Below are 18,415 nucleotides of genomic sequence, written 5' to 3'. Positions count from 1 at the left end.
AGCCGGCCGGCTACTCTGTAGCAGTCCGTTTTCAAACGAATTGTCATCAGAAAAGCAGCAGATACTATTTTCTACCGACCTACCGTTTCTTTTCCGGAAACAGCGAAAGAAGCAGCAAGGCGACTGACAAACAGAGAGAATGATGCGTATGCCCCAACAACCCCATAATTACGAGTTACAAGAGTGTTAATGAGTCTCGCGGATATTTAGAATTTTGCAAAATTGGTGAAAGCTAGTTAAATGGGTGATCATTTGGCGTTGATGAACGATAGTTGGATAGGAAATAAATACGTTTGACACACCGAGCATGTACGGTAAATCAAGCTAGTCGGTGGTAGGATCAACCCCATTTAGAGTGACTGTTTACTTGAAGATATAGGCATCTCGAAATAACAGTGGCAATCTAGTACGAGTTCCTCTTCTCCTGTCCTGCACAAGAGAGTCTACCTATTACTGGCTGTGCATGCGCGCAATTGAATCACCATTGCAAACTAGTGTCCAGACACGAAGAATAATTGCTCATGAGAAAATAAACCCGTGTTATCAGTGCAAATCACAGGTTCTACACTGTCATTTTGGTAACCATCCCTACGCGGTAACAGAGCAAATTTCAGCCGAACGACTTCAAGCCAACTATAAAGTAGACCAGATGGGTGTGATATTGTCTCAACAACACGTCGTACTGGTTTCAAGCTCAAATGCATTTTTTTTTTTGGGGGGGGGCATTTATTAGAACAAAGAACTTTGCATAATTTCACGAGGGTAAGCGTGGCAAGAGAAGAGTGTGGGCACTCGTAGTAGTGTCCAAGATCCGTCCAACCAATCGGTTTGTAGTGAGAGACGCTGGTCCCCTCGCAAAATCACGATATATTAAAGAGAAACAGCAGAGGAGTGAGCTTTAGTAAAAACTGAATGTAATCAACTACAGTACACAGTCGCATGCCGAAGCAACTACTGGTGTCTCAGTAAAACCGAAGAATTGAATGGATGAGATGTATGTAACACAGATCTAAGAAGCACATGTAAGCAGATAATAGGGAATTCACCAGTTCTGGTTGAATGAATGATTCCAGTTAAATGACGCTGAGTCGATCTGTCTGAATCCCAGTGCTAACAATTAGCCATACAGGAACAAAAAAATACGGACTCTAAAAGTCTAGTGAGAGGGACTAGTTCAGTTGGAACGCTGAAGACGAGCAATCTAGGTGGTATATTTATCAGCAATAGGTTACGGCTTTAGTATTATGAAAAAGGTCACCTAGGCGATCAGCATAGAAATTTAAGTAGGCTACATGATTCGGTACCTAAGGCATCATAACGACGTGCATGATGATGCAAGATTGTGGAACCTAACAGGCAATGCATAAAAACGCCATATGATGCGAGTAAAGGAAGGGGGCGGTCGATTAGATTCAGATCATTCAGCGAACATCCACGGATCATAGTGATCGATACCATTAAACAAAGTGGCCAGAATGTTTGTGATGGACGCCGGAAAGCATAGCAGAGAGGCGCGATAACATCGGGCTGCGGAAAACGTCCTCAGAGCAGCGAGAAGCGAGCGAGGTAAGAAAAAAGTGACCTGATAAACGATGCGAAAAAGAGCCGTGTACGGCCGCAGACCACCAATGAGGCGGTGTAATTCCTTCTACAAGCCATGTATCACCTTAGTGCAGCCAAAAGTCCTTGTAGATTACAGGCTTCAGTAAAGAGGATATGCTGTCTTCCATCGCCAGTCGTGTTTGGATAATTAGAATGAGGAATATCAGCTCGACTGAAGTGGAAAATCAATACCTATGACGTCCGTCTAGAGAACTGAGGCACGAAATGTAGTCGGATACGTTGTTGGAAAAGATCGGTAACAAGGGATCCAGCACAACCAAATGATCCGCACTCCCGAGCTCCAAAGTGTTTACCGCCAAGATCAGACAGTTGGGAGGAAAGAAGCGTTAAATCATCGACACAATTACAGCTAGGCGCCGAGGTTGCAAGCATTGAATTATTTTACCAGACCATTTTTAAGGATATCCGACGAGTTTTCGTGAGGTCACTAGCATTGCCCCATTCGGCGCTCATCACCAAGCTTCATCCTTCTTTGCGGTCGTTGGGTTTACAAATGAAAACATGTTTCGAACGTGTAGCAACCGCGCGTACTACCCGCAGTTGCAGAAAAATCCACTGCTAAATGGCGACTGTGATGCGTTAGGTGCATGCGTATTTCACTCGCGTCTGATTCACAGCACCATACAACGCAGGCGCACGTGTGTGTGGGTTTCAGTGTCAAGTTTTCCCCACGATTTGACAATTACGGGTCACCAATCAAACACGTTTGGGGGCTTTGGCAGCACCGCACTCCGTTTACCCTCCGATACTACAATCTAGGTTTGAACCGGGTAAAGGGAAGCCAGAGAGCCGAAAACATGGCTCAGTGCCAATCAGGTTCCATGTTGCCCATCGCATGCACAGGTCCATCGGCGTAGTTCCGTGCAACACGCAAATCGGGAAACGGACGAGAGGCCACTATAGGTGTGCAGTTAAAGTGATATCTGCCTTGTCAATTAATACTGGCTACATGTCCGTGGATCGGTTGTTTCGGATACAGTGTCCATTTTCCGTGTTATTTACTCATGCGGTCGCTGTTCTGTCAGACTTACACACTCGATCATCTAATGTGCGAAATGCCGTGTATTTCACTACCATTCAAGTTGGAACACCTACATTTCCAACATATATCACTTTCTGAATTTGTCAGTTTGGCGCGTGATGGTCAGGTTGCCTGGTGGAAGAGTACGGAGCACTATTGGGGCCAGTACACCGATCCTGTTGATAAAAAGCCCTGGGTGCAGTTCAACGAGCACGATGCATCCAGATGAAATTAGTGAAATCAGTCACAACAGTAGGGCTTTGGAGGGCAGTTAGCACCCAGCAGTCAAATGCACTCTAAGTATGAGTAATACACCAAATAATTCTTAATGGGGAATTCGTCATGCAAGTGGAACCGATCTGTGCTGAAAAGCCGAGCACAGCACAGTCGTTCCATCTTTATTGGGAACCATCAGCAGTGTGCATCTAGCGAAATTGCGGGGAGTTTCGAACCAGCGAATTCCCGGCTGGAAGTTTGGACACTTAGCCGTTCGAACATAGGGAGATTATTCAGTCAAGTTGATGGGGGGATTGCACTCGGATTTTCTTGGCTAGAGACAAATATGCCTACAGGGACGCTTGAATTAGTACCGGACGCCATACAACAAATTGGGCCAACAGAAAAGATTGATGAACAACCTTTAGCCAATCGCCATGAATAGGACTAGGAGAAAATTAGTGGCTTCCCAAAAACTCTTTGAAATAATGCAAAGTGGAAGCTAATAAGCTACCAGTACCTTGATTATAAAACCAATCAAGGTTGTCCATCAAGTGCCGCCGCGCTTGGATTAAACGACGGCGAGGAAGATTCATCGGTTGGTTAGAATGTACTTCCTGGGTAGACTCAACCTAGCATAGGACTCCACCTTGTGGATTCACAACAAGTGTGATGATGAAAAACTGCAAGGTCCAGGTGGCTGGATTCGAATTTAGCCCAATATGACAAAAGAAAACGGATTCGCACTAGCTGAAGTAAAAATAAGGGACTTTCTATGGTTTGGGATTCGATTCTTGTGGTGTAAAAACGTTCAGCTGTGACAACGTTTCGGTGCCCAGCTTCCGTGTCAATCCAAGGGGGCACTAGGCCAGGTTGCTTAAGCCTAGACAAGGGGAGTCGAGAGATAGAGGTCGGGTTAGAACCATGGACCTTCGGGTCAGTAAATTCGCGCTCTAGCCATCTCGCCCAAGGTCGGAAAACAGAATGCAGTTAAACTGGACTGAAGAGTACGTCACTTCTGTCCCGTTATTCTGGAATGATGAGTAGGAAGAGGATACTGCCACTCCGGGACCCGTACTGCTCGATTAAAAATGTCAATACTCCGTTCCCGGTATATTATTCACTTGGCCACCCGGGCACGTAAAGGCATGAGACGTATACAGCATACACAACAGGCTGTTCGTGAGTTGCCTAAGGAGAAAAGCATGACAGCATACCTCTGTGACGCTTGAAAAGCACAAGGAAGCATTATCTTTCAGTGATGACCAAAAATGGGTCTATTGCTGCGCTTGGCTCAGACCAACCATAATAGAGTTTCGCACCTTTCTAGCACGCAACATGACGCCTTAGAACTGATGTGCAAGGCGAATCAGAAATGATCGATTCAGCGAACAATTACCCTTTAATAAAATGAAAAAGTAGAACGGGTGATGAAAAAACACAGATGACTCAATAGCGCTTCGTACGCGTCCCACCCAACTATGTTCTCTATCCAACCCTTGAAGTTCCTTCAACAAGCAATATACTGGACGAAACACTAAGAAAATTACCGTTTTTTTTAAAAAATAATTCAGCCGATGCTCCACAATACGGGAAACAAAGTATCCACACTATGGAAACCTGGCGCCATGCTTCATTTTATTCTTTTCTAATCAGCGTTTAGAACTTAGAAACGAAAATTTAAAACAGGCAGCGAAAGCGAAACGCCAAATACGCAGGGAAGTTTCCGCATATGACGGTTCCCCCCCCCCTCCAAACCCCACCTCGCGGCATGGAAGTGCAGATAAAAAAGGGTTCAAACGCAAATTCAAAAGAACTGTGTGCGTCAAACAATCCTACTTACTTCCAATACATGGTAACTGTGACGAACAACTGAAAGTGAACCTAACTCCGAATTCAATGTTCTCCCCCTCAACACAAAGGGAGCGACTGTTATGTCGTTTTATAAGCAATTCATATACCAGCCGCGTGACTTTGACATATGGTTACATGATCGTTACAGCATGTTTCTCACTAACGGAATCAATATTTATGACAATCCAAAATAGCGTAATCGTCTTTCTCAACGAATCGACTTCAACCGGAAAATAGTAATGCATCCTAATTGATTCCCTGCGCCTGGTTTATGCGGCTTACTTCCTGTCCCATTGTACGGTCTAACGCTGTTGGGTATAGGCTGAGGTGCACCTTTGTCAAAGCACAGCACCTAGACGCAAAAGAACACGGTGAAACATCCTGCTAAAATTTTTTTATTTCTTCAGCAGTAACAAAACTGTAAATTTCCTCGATCACCGGACATTGACAGTCTAGTCCAAACGCACAGGACGCATCCCGACAGACACTTCGTTGTGTGTGTGTGTGTGTATGGACAACCACGTGATTTAGCTGTGGAGCACTGTAGACATTCGTTTACCAATCTTTACGGGATAGTAAATAAGCTGTGGACGTTGAAGGTAAGCAGAGGATCAATAAGGAAGCCAGGTCATTTCATAAAACTTCATCACATACACGATGGCTGGAGCGATCTAGTAGAGTGAACTTTTGGACTTTCAGAAAATCATATCTATTCGATTACAGTGTGCAAGACGTACGGTCATTACAGAAATGGTCATTCGACAGTGGAAGGTCATCGAAACGGTACTGCTGTGGACATCTGATGAACAAAGCGTCATGTCCCACGAACCACGCAAAATAATCCTCTTGGAATCACCGACTTCGCTGCTAAGCGAGCCCGTTAGGGGCTGAAAGAAGTATATGTGCCTCAACATTTACTTGCTCGTCATTGTGACAACTATTACTCTGAGCTAAGTATTTGGATGCCACCCGAAGGAAGCACGAGGGCTGAGATACTGTCAGGTTACCCAAGCCCAGACAGGGAAAGTCGAGATGCAGAGGTCGGGTTCAAACATTTAGATGTTTCAGTCAGCAGAAGTGTTTTGTGAGCTTCAGGCATTCAGCTCATTTAAAAACGAAGATAATCATCATCACCATCCGAGACAGCAACATCAGTGTTGACGATGATGCTCCACTGCCTAAAAACACAAATTTCACTTAATCATACCCAAAGGCTTAGAGGAGGGTGGGTGAGAGAGGGACCTGGTGTTGGCCTACATTCTGAGATGTGTACTCCTTCAAGCTCTCGACCAGAAAATCCGTAAACCGATACAATTAACGACGCTGACATCGCTTAGCAGCCATATTGTGCAATGCTTCCGGCCAAACAAGGAGACCAAAAGGACCCCATCCTGGATTGCCGAACGCACCTACAACACAAACTCTTTGTAACCTTCATCATAAATTTTCATCAAGTTACCCGTTGTCAACCTCGAAGTTTGCGCCATTCCGACGGAGGCACGGAGAACAACACTCGTCTCGGTGGATAGTGTTTCGGCATGGCCGAACAACCTCAGTGGATGGTGATGAATTTTTTCGCAAGTGAAGTACCTGCTGCACAACCAAATACCTGTTTCCTAATTAAAAGGTTGCAAATTCGGTGACACCACCCGACAACAGCAAGGTGTTTACCCTCAGCATTGCTCAGCATTACTCTCAGCCATTGACAAAAAGTGAGATGTGTCGATCATCGTAAGTGAGGACCTGGTCTTCGGAGGAAAAGGCCCACAAAATCACATCTGTGAGGTTAAAGTGAACAAACGCCGAAACTCACTCGAGCATCCATTTGTTTGTGTTGATGTTAAACCCAGCAACCAGATGATCGGAGTTGGTGGCCAACAATAGGTTGCCCAGCGAAATGTTAGCACAAGCCGTGTGATCAGCCTCTCGAACATCCAGCTTTTTCGGATCGTAGGAATTCAGTTTGACAGCCAGATCCGACCAGGGCACCGCGGAATCGCGACGTTCCAGAGCAGACTTAGTGCGTACTTCAGGAACATCTCCAGCAAACTGCGGGCTCCGGGACTTCTTGTCGGTGTCCTCGAGATACTTGAAATGCACCAGGCCAGTACAGCCCAGGCCCAACAGAACACAAGCACCCTCCTGGGGAATCAATCAGGACAGAATATATGTAGGCTACCTGGACTATGTTCACATATTGTGATCATGTGATAAGGCAACTAGTATTAAAAATACCCTCGCTCAAGAAAAAAGTCAAACCAACGGAATCGAAAAAACTCAACAACATTTCGCAGCCCAGAGCTGGATACAATCGGTCAAAATATGGCGGCCCTCCATATTTTCTTCAGCTCCGTTTCATATAAACATGAAAGACGCCACGAATTTGCCGAAGGTGCGAAGAAGGAATAATCATCTCTGGAAAATTTGGTGGATAATCGGTAACTTGTGCAACCCCTTTGCTGTCCAAACTGTTTCCAGTTGACTGAAGACAACCGAATAAGCTCACGACGTGAATCATTCGGTTACCTACTGAAAACGTGTACAAAGCAAGACAGTCAACAAAATTCAAGCAGAACAGATGGAAAAGTCTAGTTGGCGTGCCCTCAAACCACATGGTGGATGAACCATACGCAGCAACAAATAAGCTGGTATAAGGGGATGCGACCCAAGGTGACGCACTACATGATAGTTGCGCTAACACCACAGTGAAAATTCCGTGAAAAAAACGCATACAAACCAAACGGTAGTAGGTGGAATGAGGATACATAACTAGTCGTCCAGAGATCGGGAACTTCGATGGCGATAACAGAATAGTGTCTGTCTGTTAGCATCCATCAGCTGAGTTAAGACTATAACTGAAATCTTTTAGGCCGGAACCAAACGCTTCGGCGGTGTGCCGACTAAAACTGACGCACAGTTGAGAAACGAAACGAATCGCATGCCTCAGCGGGAAAATGGGATGAAACTGACAATCCTCATCTTGCTCGTTCGTATGGGGCTATTTGAAAAGGTTGTCATAGAAATAAACCTAGAAAGTTCCCCAAATCGATCGTTGTCCGAGCCGACCTAGCTCTTTGGTAGCGTAGTTCGATGGTATGGCCGTCATTAGACACGCTATGATAACATTGAGAACTTCGAAGAGCATTTTACACAGTTCTGCTGTCGTATCGGCCGGGCGTTGGAAGAAAAAGGTTCAAGTAGAACATAAGGTAGCCGGAAACTCGGGGAATGCGCCCACCTGACAAACCCAAAAGGTGAAACCGGTCGTGGGCTATCGAAGAAAAAAATCATTCAGCTGTAATACCTTTCCGGTACCTAAATGCCATGCCACCCGAAAGAGGCGCGAGGGATGGGATACTGCCAGGTCGCCCAAGCCTAGACAGGGGAAGTCGAGATGCAGAGGTCGGGTTCGAACCACGGACCTTCCGGTCAGTAAATTCGCGCTCTAACCACTTGAGCCATCTCGCTGTCGAAGAGTTTCAAGCAATCTTATGAGTAGTGTAATACGTCTACTAAAAGGTAGGGCTGTTTAGCGAAAATGTTAAACGTGACTTTGCTACCGACAAGCAACCTCTATACATACAGCTATTTCCATCAAAGAAGTGGATTTAGCGAACCTAGAGTTAAACCATAGGATATCCACAGTAAATATACCGCAAGGCGACGAGAAATGTTCTATCTCCCATCCGATATGAAAGGTTTTAGGAGTAGTATCCAGGAGATTCAATCTTACGAGCGAAAGGGGAAACTAACACGTTCCACCTAAAACTGTCTGTACGTGGAATCGGAGGTTCAAAGCGGAAACAGATCCCTTATTGCCGAAAAAGAAGGATGAATAGTAAAGCGACCCGTGCATATTAACTTGAAGAACGAACGAAATTCGCGAACCCATCAAAGGTGTTTTGGTCAGTAGACAACATATGCCTTTTCAGTTTAACCAGGAAATAAAAAGAGGACTCGCTCATCTTTCAGTATGTCGGCTGAACGACAGTTGGGAAAGATAACACAACCTGGATACAGTAACGAACACATTCGGAGGCGTGCTTAACTGAATGTTCAACTTGGCTATTAATTTTGCTTCCATCGGAGGGAGGTGAATGCCCCCCCTCAGTCCCCCGATAGGTTGCATGCGTAAAGTGAGTGCTGTCAAGTCATTAAGCCCCGGATGATGAGAAACACAGCTCTCTTCCAACGCCCATAGTATTTTTGTCGCATTCAACTATCATCACTTCGGTTTGACAGTCTGACGTAAGCTGTGAATGGCTCAGACTGTAAGAAGTGCATTTTGTGCTTAGCTCCAGCACAGAATTAATCAGCGAAAGATAAAAAAACTCATGTATTCAAATCACACTGTGCAAATCGTTGTTGTGAACAGGGGATCTAATAGGGATTCGAACAATGATCTTGTTACTTCAACCGAATGTCAGTGTAAAGGCAGTTTCTGAGTTTGGCAAAGTAAAAATCTAATACGTAGAAGTACTTTTCCTGATACAGAGCGGTATACATCCACAGATGTATGAAGCAACGTTTTCCGGGACACACTGATGAGGTTGCCCACTAAAGGAGTTAACGTGTCCAGCCAATCCGTGAAATGCCGTTACGAAAAGGTAAATTGAATGAGAGTGCTTGAAGTCCCTCTTCACACACAGCACTCTCGAGACATCAATGAAACAACCGGCCTGAGGATAATCCCTACCAAAATAGATCGTAATACTCACCCCAATCAGCCAGATGGCCACATACCGAAACAGCGTGATTTGCGCGAACACAACCATGTACAGAAACCGCGAAAGTACGCTCCACCGCTGAAAGAAACGAATGAGAGGGGAGAGGATAAGTAATGGTAGTTACCGACATCCTTCAAGTTATAGTTTTTTATTCAGATTTTGCTTGTATCCAATATGTTCTCGTAACCAGAAATAACGTGGATTTTTGGTCTATGTTTCTTGGTTTCAAACAGGAGGGAAAAGGGTGTTCCCCGCCGCACAGGTGCCATAACAAGTGAGTTGCCGTAATCGCTGCTTCCCGTACCACGCATCAAACTCACAAGGCTCAATCGATAAACAACCGAAGACCGTGACCACCATCAGGGAGACCAATGCATGATTTTTACAATGAGGAAGATGTTGATCTCAACCACATGGATTGAACATATGCTTCAAAGAGGAATTTATAGGTCGCTTTTCTGAGACAGTGCCCGTAATTCATGAAGAAAGCTATGGACTTTCAATAAGGACAGAGGTTACAGGTTTAGTGCTTCTCAGCGTTCCACATCATACTGGCTTGGAGAGTCATCCTATCCCGGAGTTATTATTGCGGTGGTCCATACCACATAGGGGAGCAGTGAAGTGGCTCATAGTAGGCCTCATCAGTAGTGTATATCCTGTTCCATGCCGGGATTTGAACCAAGGACATCTAAACTGCGAGGTAAGTGTTACCGGTGCCCCACTAGCGCATCCTGCACCCACCTGGGTCATCACCTCTGAGCGCATGGACGTGCTCACGTTCGAGCGATCCGATTGGCCAGTGGTGGAATTCCAAACAATCCTGCAAGACGACACTTGAAATAAGTATTTTTTCAGTAGGTGAGAACGGGTTTGTTTCAAGATCGTCAGGCTGCCAGAAACATCTATGAAGGCTTCACATAACGGCATCACGATCCCCCCCCCCCAAAAAAAAAAAACCGACCGCTGTAAAAAAAAACTGACTATTGGTGTGCTTCTTCGGAAACATGCGCTTGTTTTTCACTAGAAACCCTTCTAGACCAGTCCCTAGGAGGAACTTTGACGAGGATATAGAGTTTTATGAAAACGTCGTATCATTCGTTTCCCCTGTTTTACACAAATGCATGACATGAAAACCCCATGCACAAGGATCTTTCAGCAACGGCGAATTCGATGCCAGAATTCTAACTAACCATGATACGAAGCCTGTGGTCATGAACAGGGCATATGGTTACCCTGCACTGAGTTTATGTCCCCTCGGTTACGCAGCCAACAAGCTGAGTTCAGGCACAATGATATCGAGTTGGATGGCTGTTTGTTTCGAAATAACCGAACTATTGAGCCAAGATTTGCAACATAACCTAACGCTTCAACTACACACTTGGTTGAACAGCTCCAATCGAATCGCAATGATCGGATTATCGGTATAAATAGTATCGACTTATTTGAAGTGGGCTGTAGTACGTGACTAACTGCCTAAAAATATTGTGAAAAGAACAAATCACGTGTTGTTTGCCAGCTATAAAAAACCCCCTACTACGTCAATACATTATTGCCGGTTGTGGGGTTTTGGGAGAGTTTCAATGGGGCTTCATCCTGTAAGTAGACTTAATCTGTGCGGAAAAGCTTAGGAGAACTGAACAGCTGTTTCATGCTTATTGAAAATCATCATTGTGGGGTTTTGGGAGAGTTTCAATGGGGGCTTCATCCTGTAAGTAGTCTTAATCTGTGCGGAAAAGCCGAGGAGAACTGAACAGCTGTTTCGTGCTTATTGAAAATCATTAGCGGTGCGCAGTTTGAGAAGCTCCAAGGAGATTCGAACCCAAGACCTTCCGTTAGTAGTTTGAACATCGAACTGGTCAGCCCCACGTGCCTGGTGAGTCACTCACCGTTCACTCAAGGAGTGCATATCAAGTATTCACGTACTCCATAATGTTGAAGCAAGTGAAGCAATCGGCGTGACATAAACGAACAGCGAACACGGTAATGCGTATTTTCCCAAAATATCGTTGGAGCAAAACGTAGAGTGTAGTGAGAAAATGGTCCTCTTCCTTACATCACACTTACATCGACTAGGAGACGTAATAAACAACACAGAGAAAACTTCCGACTTGCCTGTTGGAATTCCTCGGTCAACATGTGCTCAGCAGGATAAAGAGTGAGCATCTTCGATAGAATCAGGATACCGAGCAGACCCATTGTGAACCGAATAACAGTTCTTTGAACCCTGTGTATAGTCAACATTATGGTAAACAGTGTTAGCTGTTCCAAAAACAATAACTTGACTACTGAATAGAATCAACGACTCACCGATTGCATATAAACAAATTGTTTATTTGCACACGAACGGACTAGCTCAGGTTAGATTCATGCCGCTGAGACCTACTAGTGTTCCTTGTTGACGAGCGAAACATGTTCTAGCATTCGTTTTTCATCTCAAACAAACTAGTGCACTTGACTGTAACGAGGACATCATAGCGTTGTTGACAAAAAGAACGCGACCCAACTACAACCAGAACAATTGATTGCTGGGTGTTCACAACAATACGCAGAGTTTCTTTCGTTGTACTTAACCGCCTGGATTCCTAATCTCATCAGCACGTGTAGGAGTATGCGATTTTCGGAAACAAAAGCGAAACGAACAAAATAGCTAGTCGCACAATGACCGTGCTCCTCCAACTTTCTTGAATGACTGTCACCAGTAGCACCCTCGTGTGAGTCATCGAACAAATGCTCTAATCAGACGCCTGTTGCATGGTATTCGACTACTAATTGGACGGTCGAGAGTTCGAAACACCTAGGCGATTCGTAATATTCGTACTACTGAGAAATCTCAACAAAGATGAAACAGCCGTGCCGTGCCCCTTGGCCTTGCCCTCTCGGCGCATGTGTTAATCTGTTCGAACCAATGAGGATCAGACCAGACCTAAAAATGGTTCTTCCTAGCTTAAACGAATCCGAAATGGGGTAAAGTTGGAGAGCGATAGAAAGAAGGATTTCTAATTTCATTTAGCGTTAGCACTGCAGCAGATTGGATATATCTAGATGCAATTTCCAAACTAACGTTTACCAAGATAAATCCACCATTTGAGTTATTAAGAGACAGCTAGCTAAAAAATAAAAAAATAAAACTGACGCAAGGCAAGCGGTCTGAATGAAAGAGGGATATCCAGCACGTATTTTTGGTCCACATCTACTTGGCGGAAACTTCAAACATCATCCACTACGTTTCCGCCTGCTCACTCTGTCACCGATTGGAAAACACCGTTGCTACTGGCCGTACCGTTTTCCTAGGTGATCTCAGTTGATCATGACACGTTTCCGTCCAGCAAAATAATAGGCCTAAGGTGTTGGGCACTTTTCCTGAAAATGTTGGTAGTCCAACGATGTATCACGCATCTGGTTTTAAGAATTACACGTGCCACCACAAACCGGCTAACCATTATGATGGTCATTTTAGAAAACTGCCAATATCTCTGCTAAAGGCACACACATAAGTTGTTGTGTAAGAAACCGGGTAATGAAATGATAACCCAATTCTGTGCCAGAGTAAGATGGACCGAAACAAAAGGATTTTCAGCAACCTTATGAGTAGTACATTACAAAGATATACACGTATCGCGATATCTCGATTATCGTAGAGACTGGAACATGAGGCGGCCTGGTGCAGCAGATTCAGTTGCCTGAAAACATCACAAACGAGAGATTCAGCTGGGTTCCAGGTGAGTCTCTCGAAAAACCAAATTAGTTTGCAAATGAGTGTATATTCGCTAATTTCGTGCAATTTGGTTTCAAGTAGAACATAAGGTTGACGGAAACCCGGGGACTGTGCCTACCTGATGAGCCCCAAAAATGGCGAAACTGGTCGTGAGCTGTCGACGGGTTTTCAGCAACCTTATGAGTAGTACATTACAAAAAAGCAATTGTATTCTTTGAGGAGAGATGGACACAAAAGGTGACAAGAAGTAATAGACATGGTAGCTAGCAGGTTGAATTTTATGAAGTCTGCAAACGAATGAGATAAAACTATGTTTGGGATATCCAACTCACTTGACATTGAAAATAAATCGTTGGGTAAATGAGCGATTGGCCAGAATGGCAGTCGGGCGCAACGAACCATCCACGAAAGATTGATAGTGTCGCATTGGGAACTGTGATAGAACAAAGTGGGGAACAGAATGCCCGAGATAACCAAAGCAGTTATGAGACCGAGACTGCTCTGTGTCACCTGTCGGTTTCCAAAGTGATACAATACATGCACACCGACCAGAAGTCAAGGATCAGAGGGAGATCCGTTGGTCATCTTAGATTCGGTCAGACCTGGACTCTAAAACCTCCTGAGAAATAATGGTCCAATGATCAATGTTCCTCACGCTGAAACGGCTTTGGAGTCAGAATATTCTTGAAAAAGGGACTTTTTGCCAAAGGTTACGCAGGCCCACATTGCAAGCGTGTAGAATGGGTTTTAAGCTCCCGGTATAAGGCTGAGTTTGGCATCACATTTAACTGACGAGTGGTCATTGAGACAACTTTGTGCCATCACAGTGGTGGTGGATGGTGGGTCTATGTTGATCATGACTTCTCAGAATGTGTATCAACTACATTTCATAATTATCTTCAAAGTTTCGTTAAATTTTGTCATCTAAAGCACAGTAAACACTGATTCAGGTTCCGAGCATGTGTGAAACCCAACAACTAGACTCTTGAAGTTCCTCGCGAATTACGACGTGCGTCTCCCTTGAGCATGGCTCCCCTATTTTGAGATTCATCAAGTATGAAAAATTCATCAACCCGGACCCGTACTTGAACACTAAGCAGGACGTATTCATAAAAAAAGTGTTCACCTGTACCACCCTTCCGGTGCCTAGCTGCCATGCCACCCGAAAGAAGCACGAGGGCTGGGATACTGCCAGGTTGCCCAAGCCTAGACAGGGGAAGTCGAGTGGCGGAGGTCGGATTCGAACCACGGACCTTCTGGTCAGTAAATTCGCGCTCTAACCACCTGGGCCATCTCGTATTCATAGTTAAAAACGTCCAGGAAATTTGGATTGCTCAAATAGGAATTGAAGAGGCATGAAATTTGTATCATTCCTTCGAAAAAGGCATTCAAAATAGACTTACTCCTAACATCTCATTATGTCCAAAAATATCAACCTTTTATCCCTCACATTAATGGAGTTATCGGGGAAAAACAGAGTGACCATATAATTATCTCGCGCAACATAACGGTTATTAGAGAATCAGTCCATTATCATCAACCATCGGAAACTGTTCCAGAAGCATATCACTGGAGAAATAAAGGTACACGCTGAAACTGAAGCAATGTGAAGTTCTTACTGATACTGGGAAGGAAGCCCACCAAGAAGAAGGCTGACTACCCGGTGCTTTTGGTTGGCCACTAGTGACCAATCGGGCTGATTACTAAGTTTAGAAGGACGTCAAAAAACATCCGCCTGTGGGCTGTGACCGGATGTGAAATACGAAACACTTCGGGTTCAAAGTTTATGGTTGTTGTTAGAATATCTATAAGTGTCCATAACAGCGTGAAATAAACCACCAACTAGTACCGGGTGATCACATGACAGGGAATGTGACGCGGAATGTGACTCGTGATGTTACGTCAGTAATCAGCTACCAAATCCCCGCCTAGCCCCGTACACCAAAGCCCTCTGGGTATGTGGATAACACCAATGCCCGGTCAGTTGTGGAGGTAAAATAAGTGCCTCACCAATGACGCTTATAGAGATCAGCTGTCAATCAAGCGTACCGTCCATTGACGCGTTTGAAGTGTTCTTCCTAGCAAAGTTGATGTGGCGTCCGTCCGGGCTACGTCACAGTGTGCCGACGATGTTACACCGATTAGTGATAAAACGTCTGCAGCTCAGCTGCCAATTTCGGGGAACAGACGAACAACCAAGCAGCGCAGCCGAGTTACCCATATTTCACAACATCGCCAACACAAACTATGCGTATAAGCAAATCCTTCCTCGGAATTCTCACCAACCCGCCATACGAGCTGAAACATCCCTTCGTTTCTTCGGTAGTCACACTGCCATCATCACAGTCGACAACGGTCGATTGCAAACTAGTGAAGACTATCAGTCAAGCACTTTGGGGGAATAATACCAATGTGCACCAACTGTGCAACTGCGTCCGGCAGACCTTTTAGAAAAAGCTTGCTGTCACCAATCAACTAGTCAAGTTAATCACAATAGGCTTCTAACCATAAGTGGTTCAAGCGAATTCATCATCAATCATCAAGGAATGGGTTCATCCACATGTATCCAGATTTTTTTGGAACCACTGTCCTCCGTAGTGAACCACACTAAAATTGGGGTCACTTGAACCTAATTAACATGTGGTTTCCGAAGACACGGACACTATGCCTAATTGTCACCAAGAACTGACCCGGTAAACGTATTCCGAGCCCAGTACGCTTGTCCTGAAACGACAAATTCAATTAGCTGCGCTGTCAGTTCACAGTGGTGTGAGTAAGCTAAGCAAAATGCATTCCGATTCAGTTGTCGCAAGCATGATACACGATACTCAAGCTAATTTAATGAAGAAAAAGTAGAGCCTTCGATAACCAAGCCTACGGCCTAGTATCCCCATCTTACATTCTCTCATGTGAAGGTGTGTGATTGGAAAGACACATGTCCAGAGCATGAAATTCCGTACCAAATAAGATAGGGTAGGGTAACGGAACTCGAAAAAGTCCTCTCCATCAGGTCAGAGTGCTTTTGGTTAGTTCGTTGAGTCTATTTCATTAGAAAGCTTCCGAGAGGGGGGCGAACCCACAGCCAGTTTAAGCTGTTTTGTGAGTCCACTAACTGACACAGTGATTATGACCGAGTAGGGTCGAAAGCGCTTTTTATCTGGCAAAATGCATTCCGATTCAGTTGTCGCAAGCATGATACACGATACTCAAGCTAATTTAATGAAGAAAAAGTAGAGCCTTCGATAACCAAGCCTACGGCCTAGTATCCCCATCTTACATTCTCTCATGTGAAGGTGTGTGATTGGAAAGACACATGTCCAGAGCATGAAATTCCGTACCAAATAAGATAGGGTAGGGTAACGGAACTCGAAAAAGTCCTCTCCATCAGGTCAGAGTGCTTTTGGTTAGTTCGTTGAGTCTATTTCATTAGAAAGCTTCCGAGAGGGGGGCGAACCCACAGCCAGTTTAAGCTGTTTTGTGAGTCCACTAACTGACACGGTGATTATGACCGAGTAGGGTCGAAAGTGCTTTTTATCTGGGGAGGAGTTACTTAATAAACAAGTATTTGCCTCGCTCTGTGTTGTGATTCTGTGTCCATGATAGCTGAATAAACTGATTTACGAACAGAAATAAACTTGGTATCGTCTCTATGCAGGATTCGACTGGCCCCAGAAAACCAGCTCACGGGTCAATCTAACCCCTTCGGAATGAGCACTTTCGTCGATAGATCTTAAGCTGAAAACAGTTGGTTAACCACCAGTCGATCATCTCACTTCATTCTTTGATACGTCCATCAGCCAGGAAACTGGTGTAAGCCTACGCGTTTTAATCGATTTGACTATAAAAAACTCATTCACAAGAAATACGAGCACAATTGTGACCATCAGCACCTTTGAGCGAAGACAGAACAAGCATTCTGATGACAACTTACTTCTTTTCAGTTCGCCTTGTCTCGGAATAGAGCAAAACCGGTTCTTACTGCGGGTAGTCATAGACTTACACTGTTCCGCAAAGCAACCACATGGTTGATGGATGCGTGTTTGTCCGTTCAAATCATACTCTCTTCTAAAGCTTCTTCAATCCAACCACAGAGTGACGCGAAGGTCTAGACAATCTGGCTGCCACACTATAGATTTTGAGTGACAGCTGATCAAGATTTGGAAGACAGTCAAAACCAAAACAAGTGGTGCCAAACGTTAACCACATCCGTCCGCTTTGGATGGTCATAGTTAACGTCAATTCCGCACATTGTCTACGGCCACGTACTTGGTAGGATAAGGACGATTCTGAGATATGTATATGGCATTCAGGTACGTGATAGATCTCATGAGTAAACTTTTTTTACTTGAAGAGCGTGCGGGAAGTGGATACGGCCTGAGATGAAATCGGGTATAGAGTAATGACTGATCGAAAGTATTTTTGGGACAAATCACTTGCTGCCTATAAAGCTGACTACGACGGTCCTAGAGACGTGTTTCAATGCTATCACCACACAGATTCAACTTCTTTCTCACCGGTAGATGTCGCGTTATCTGGCTCATGCTGGTAATAAAGTTCCGTTCGACCCACCTCAGCCTACGGTGGGTGAGAATAGCTGGAAGACAGAGAGTTGTCAGACTTGTGCATCCTGTTGATAACAAGCATGCGAATGAGTGCGGGAACTGTTAGACACCCCTTACACGGACTTCCAGATGCTATGTGCGCTTTAACTTGAAAATTTAGTCATTCGGTTGAAAACACTCACGACAGCGCCGCGTGACAAGCTGTTTCGTAATAGTTTCCGGCTCAGTAAGTCCAACCCTCAGCTAGTTCGACACTTATCTCCACCACAACTGCCTTCTCCCTCACTTATGGTGATTTCTTCGGAGCACCAGATAAAAAAAGTAACTAGTAGCCTGCAATGAATGTTCAAAATTTCTATACAACCAACAGGACGTGCAACTAAAGCATGTATCACTTGTATTGAAAAATGTGGACCTGTCTACCCGATCGTCGTTCATCTTAACGGTACACGTTTGACTCATCGTACCATACAAACAGTAAACCCAGATCACGGATGGAATGTGAAAACAGCCTAATAATAATAATAATAATAATAATAATAATAATAATAATAATAATAATAATAATAATAATAATAATAATCGTTCACTCGTAACACTCTTTCGGTGTCTAGCTGCCATGCCACCCGACGGAAGCACGAGGTCTGATATACTGTTAGGTTGCTTAAGCCTAGAAAGAATCAGCTGAGGTTGGGTT

At 44.5% G+C, this 18,415-nt stretch overlaps 2 protein-coding genes across 2 annotated transcripts in view; one reads left to right on the top strand and one right to left on the bottom strand.

Moving 5' to 3' along the window:
• The window catches only part of T265_05273 (hypothetical protein), a gene marked incomplete at both ends in the record, with an annotated part of 39,371 nt that overhangs the window by 6,357 nt on the left and 14,599 nt on the right, over positions 1-18,415 (bottom strand). Inside the window, 4 exons of the mRNA XM_009170248.1 lie at positions 6,528-6,856; positions 9,433-9,511; positions 11,576-11,665; positions 13,489-13,589. Coding sequence (XP_009168512.1) covers positions 6,528-6,856; positions 9,433-9,511; positions 11,576-11,665; positions 13,489-13,589 — 599 coding nt within the window. The remainder of the gene's footprint in view (positions 1-6,527; positions 6,857-9,432; positions 9,512-11,575; positions 11,666-13,488; positions 13,590-18,415) is intronic.
• The window catches only part of T265_05274 (hypothetical protein), a gene marked incomplete at both ends in the record, with an annotated part of 15,632 nt that continues 6,058 nt past the window's right edge, over positions 8,842-18,415 (top strand). Inside the window, 3 exons of the mRNA XM_009170249.1 lie at positions 8,842-8,850; positions 13,080-13,160; positions 14,212-14,415. Of these exons, the coding sequence (XP_009168513.1) occupies positions 8,842-8,850; positions 13,080-13,160; positions 14,212-14,415 (294 nt within the window). The remainder of the gene's footprint in view (positions 8,851-13,079; positions 13,161-14,211; positions 14,416-18,415) is intronic.

This window comes from Opisthorchis viverrini (genome assembly GCF_000715545.1).
Source record: "Opisthorchis viverrini unplaced genomic scaffold opera_v5_99, whole genome shotgun sequence".
Taxonomy (NCBI): domain Eukaryota; kingdom Metazoa; phylum Platyhelminthes; class Trematoda; order Opisthorchiida; family Opisthorchiidae; genus Opisthorchis; species Opisthorchis viverrini.
The sequence above is the reverse complement of the archived record's forward strand: the minus strand, read 5'-3'. Positions and strand labels throughout refer to the sequence as shown.